This window comes from Atta colombica, unplaced genomic scaffold, assembly GCF_001594045.1.
Source record: "Atta colombica isolate Treedump-2 unplaced genomic scaffold, Acol1.0 scaffold234, whole genome shotgun sequence".
NCBI lineage: Eukaryota > Metazoa > Arthropoda > Insecta > Hymenoptera > Formicidae > Atta > Atta colombica.
Genome location: NW_017259332.1, coordinates 502,512 through 507,729, shown reverse-complemented (window position 1 = coordinate 507,729; position 5,218 = coordinate 502,512). Strand labels below are relative to the sequence as shown.

The 5,218-nt window shown below is 37.0% G+C and overlaps 1 protein-coding gene across 2 annotated transcripts in view; it reads left to right on the top strand.

The window, feature by feature from the left end:
- Positions 1-247: 247 nt before the first annotated feature.
- Positions 248-5,218, top strand: part of LOC108688513 (maternal protein exuperantia) — an 8,229-nt gene continuing 3,258 nt past the window's right edge. The window contains exons 1-2 of one of the 2 annotated variants that reach the window (XM_018194813.1): positions 248-353; positions 4,742-5,042. In XM_018194813.1, the coding sequence (XP_018050302.1) occupies positions 4,761-5,042 (282 nt within the window). In that variant the 5' untranslated portion in view covers positions 248-353; positions 4,742-4,760. Of the gene's footprint in view, positions 354-2,905; positions 2,961-4,741; positions 5,043-5,218 lie in introns of those variants that run through there. The other variant, XM_018194814.1, reaches the window with a different exon arrangement.

Genomic DNA, 5,218 nt, shown 5'->3' with positions numbered 1-5,218 from the left:
GCGGCATGTTAGATCCGGCCGATCCGATCCGGCGCACCGGCACCGGCCGGACCGGCCGAATCGGCGAACGTGCGTCGTGTCGGGACATGTGACTGATGTGACCCCGCGGGATCTAACGAGCACGCGCATTGCGACGTACGTCACGCTCCCGTCGCTCCGCGCCGCGCTCTGGCACGTGGCTCGTGCGGCGTGCGGCGTGCCTTGCCGCCCGCGATCGCTCAGTATCATTCGTGCGACCGATAAGTGACTCAAGCGATTCGCTCACGCGTGTTTCCGCAGATCGCAAAGAGACAAGGCGAGGGCCGAGAGGGAACGAAGGAAAGAGCCGGACGGTGCAAGGAAGAGACAGATCGGTGAGTCTTCGAGATATATGTATAGATCCGCGACTCTCTTTCAAGATCCTCGGGAGAGGAATTTACGGGAGAAAGAAAAAGAAATCGTCGCTGTTTAATTTGTCGCTATACATGTACGGAAGTCGATTCATGCGCGCCTCGCTCGCGGGACAACCACGTGCACTCGGAATGCGCTTTACGCTCGCGCGATTGTGGCTAACGGTATTGGCCACGATGGCGAGAAACGCAGCTTGCTGATGGCCAATTAAGAAAATATAGAAACAGCGCCGGAGGAGAGACACGCGTAATCAGAGATAGATCGAACAGCCCCGATATCTCCCCGTCTCTTTCTAATTCCAAACGCAGAAAGAGAAAAATCAAAGGCAAAACCGATCGCTAATCGCGATAATCAAGGTAATCTGGTAGGCTACGTCGTTGGCTTTCGAAAGCGAGAAAAGGTAAACAGATTTGTTGTTATTTCTAATCTTCATATCTCGATTCGAATAACGTTTAATTGCATCGCGATGCTAGCGATATTCATAATATGATAATTCCTTATTTAAAAGGAAAAGAGATATCAAGATAACTCTTTTTACGACAACGTTACCTGCCACTAAAAGAAAGGTTCGCAATCTTTAATAGGCAACATATGGTCGATAATATCTGATCGGCAGATTTTCTGAGCGATCCAAGTGTATAAACGACAAGATTTTTTTTTATCGTCCACATAAAATGCATCTTGAGTGATTAGATATCCCACGGTTGGATCATAGATCGTCCTATTCAATCGTCAAAAAAAAAAAGAAATGCACAAACAAGTGCTCTGTGTATTAAATTTCAATCGTTCGATAAATTGTGCGCAAGACTTTAGTAATTGTTCCAAGTAAATTTTCGGTATAAGGACTTGTGCTTTATTTACGTCAATTTAACCTCTGAGTTTTTGTCGTGGATCAGCAATGGAAATTATATATCGGAAGGATAAACATAATAACATTCGACTTCGTTTGGCTTTGTCTTCTCGACCTTCGTGTTCGTTCGACGATTTTGTAAACTGATATTGGGGCAAATTCTTTTATGAATACAGGAATAGATTTTACAAATTTATCAAAATGAAAAATAAAAGTCCACAACTTATTTGCGTTTTTTAAACTTAGTTCGTGAAAATTTCAGGTTATTAGCATTTCTTTATCATTTCTTTGCCAAAAGATTATATATTTTGTAACTTATATCAAGATTTTAAATATAAATTTGTATTTATGGATTATAGATTATAAGAATAGAGAGAGAGAGAGAGAGAGAGAGAGAGAGAGAGATTTCGCATTTCACTAAATTGTCACTATCAGTTTAGAAAATGAAGTAATTTATAAATCATATCGTTCTTTCTCAAAACATGTTTATACGAAATCGTTTCGCGTTACTTGAAATTTTTGAACTAAAGACGTTAAAAAAAGAGAGAGAGAGCGAAAATGATGCAAAAAGTACACAAACAAGCTTATGATTCGATTCTTTCTACGGAACAGAAAGAATCGAAAAGAAGCTAAAAATTTTACACTGTTAAATTCTTAATGTCAAATTATATCCAATTTCTGTTATTTTTAATCATTTTTATAGGTCGCCAATATATCGTTAATTTGATTTAAAAAATGAAGTTGAACAATTTACTCAAAAAAATATTAAATAAAATTTAACTCAAATCTATTTATTATTTACTAAATACGTACGTTAAATGTGGACGATGTTTTACTTTGAAACTAACCACAGAAATGGATTTATTACATTTAAAAAATAAAATGTTATTTAATATCTAGTAAATATCCTTTGATATTTAATAATGTAAAATGTGTTGAAGAGAGAGAAAAATGAAGATGCCGAGTGTAAAAAGTGCAAGCAACGCGGACAAACCTATAATGCGGGGTCAACAATAGAAGTCGCAGCGGTCGTAGAGTGAAAAATTAACCAATCACAGTCGAATATGAGAAGACTAATCGACTATAAAGCCGATTCTATATTAATTACAAGCTGATCGCAAGTTCGTTGCAACAGCCAATCTGAAACTTGCATTTTGAAATCAACTAATATAAAACCGGCTTTATTGGTCAATTTTCTACGACTTCTATTGTAGACCCCGCATAAGAAAATGTGATTCCGACTCACGCTGTTCATTATTTGTTTAAATAACTGAAACGTAAATCGGCTTCGGTCCTCTTGTGTTCATCAAATATCTGATGCACGACGCATTTCCATTGTATTCTTGTTATCAATTCGCTGCAAGAGAACGGCGGAACTGCGTGAGCGCGCGCTATCTTTTGTCAGCGTCGCAAGAGATAGATGTCCACGTGGTCGTGAGAGGCAATCGTCGATTGTCATTCGCATCGCGACTACGTGAAAAGGCATCTCGTCTTTTCTCTTGGCTGTTCTTCACCACATAACACGCTCTCGCTTTCGTCTTTTCGCACACTGCACAATCCGCGTCTGCCACGTCGCGGAATCAACGTCCGTAGTCTTTAATCGTACGCCTCTCGCGTGTCGCGTTCTGCATCGTCGGTCTATGCACCTATATATCGCAGTGCCGAGATTCATCTGAACCTGAACGAAGGAGAAGAGGCGGCGAGCGTTACGTAAATCTGGGTAGGAAAATATCTCTCGCTTCCTCTTTTTTTTTATACCGCTTCCGTAATGCATCACAAACGTACTCAATCGTGTGTAGAAGAAGAGAAAGAGATAAAAAAGTATTTCTATCGTCGCATACATTAGAACGGCTCTCGTTATTACATGGCACTCCTTTCTCCTCTCCTCTCTTCGTAATCTGCTTGTCTCTGTAATGATAAAACTGTAATGATAAGAAGACATTTCGAAAAAACTTACCGAGTTTCTTTTCAATGACAATTTTTTTATTCGATCGGAAAATAATTCTTGACAAGGGTTTCATTGAATTCACAATCGACTTGAAATTAGCTGCAAACAAGGTATTTTAATGATATTCGCTTATAACTCGGAAAACTATCGATTATTTTGATTTGTATTGAAAAAATCGATCGCACTGATTAGAGAGAATTTATAAATGAAGACATCTCGATGATAATTTTAAAGCTATTGGGTTGTCCGGAAAGTTCGTGCCGACAAACTTATATAATTTAATAAACTAAAATTTAAATCTTTTATTTGAAAATTTAAATTTTCTGCGTTTCAATTTTCCTTCAACATCGGCACGGACTTTCCGGACAACCCAATACATTGTACACTTTCATTATTGTTTATCATATTAATTATACTGGACGGAAGTAGCGTATTTATAAGTAATTAGAAATGATTAACTTTCGTAATAAAACTCGACGTATATTAATGATGATATCTCTAGAAGTTTCCTGAAAATCTTTGGAAATACGAATATAAGTTTTACAAATGTACTTCGTTCAATATTCAAAATTTCAACGTGACGCTTTTATAAATATTTGACTATATACATATCTTATTTTCCGTTATTCATGCGCGAAATAAATATCGACATCAAAAGTTATGAAATTATTTTTTTTAATATTTTCCATAAAATTTTGTTTTAATCGGGAATTTTAAATAGCTTTTAAAACTTTATTTAAAAATTCGTGTAAATAATAAAAATAATTCTTACTTCATTTTATGCACATAAAAATGGATATTTATCGTTGACAGAATATAAGAGAAAATATTTTGCGTATTTTGTTTTACCGGGCTCTTAAATAATTCCGAGATCTAATGGATGGTTTTACAAATTACATAACGAAATACATGGGAATTTGCGGAAACAATGTGACGTGTTGGTAATCGCCAAAATGGATAAAAGACGAAATATTTGTATCGTAATAACACGCAAGATAGTTCGAATGTCTCAATATTATTCTCGTCAATTAGGCAGTGTTTATATTTTCATGGAATGTGCTGTCGGTCTCGAGGCCAACCAAGACGGTTATTATATAGATTATATGAAAGCGACCTTGTAGGAATTCTCTTTGAAAACTTAAATCCCCAGAGTAATGTTCGCGAAATTTATCGGTAGGTTGAAAATTTCTATCTCGAATATAAATTTAATAGAAAATTAGTCATTACTAAAATAAATATAAAATTAATTATTTTAAATTTGTTGTCAATAAAAATTTGTCTCTTCTAATCTTTTGTCTCGATAAAAGATGCTTTTTTTTTTCTCACAAGATTTTTATCAGACATCGATATACAATCTGAAATGAACATTATCTTTTCGTATCTGTAAAAGAGATCATCATATTTGCTCCCGTTTATCTGATTTCTGCGGATTAATCGAAATCGTGAAAGTCTCGGAATCTTCTTGTCCTAAGACTCTCCGGGGACGTAAAGACGGAAAATTGGAAAAAGAGGTAATCAGGCCAGCGAAGAATACAGACGTTTGCACTTTTCAGGAAAGTAACTCCGTGAACGATGGTATCCTCGACAGTGACGGAAGCGAGCCCGGTGAAAAAATCATGCGGTGCGATAGGCATTGCGCCGGGAGATTATCGCCTGGTTGGCTGGGACATGGACACCACCGGTAAGAAGGTCATCGACGAGATCTGCCAAATAGCCGGGTACACTCCTAACTCCACTTACTCACAATATGTGATGCCATACAAGGACCTCAATCCAACTGCCATAAAGCGTCACAGTATGAAGGTCGTTACCAATGGCAAATTCCGAGTGCTCAGGAATAGTAAAACCAATGAGGTATGAGGCAAGGTCGTAAACCAAATATCATTGCTCTGCGATTTGCTTCCCGTATAAGAGAAAGAATTTATAGCGCTCCAAATAATATTTAAAAAATTAAAAATCCACATTTTCTCATCACGTTTTTTAAATTGAGAATTACTGCAATCCTTAAATAATCTTAAGCATAATTTTTA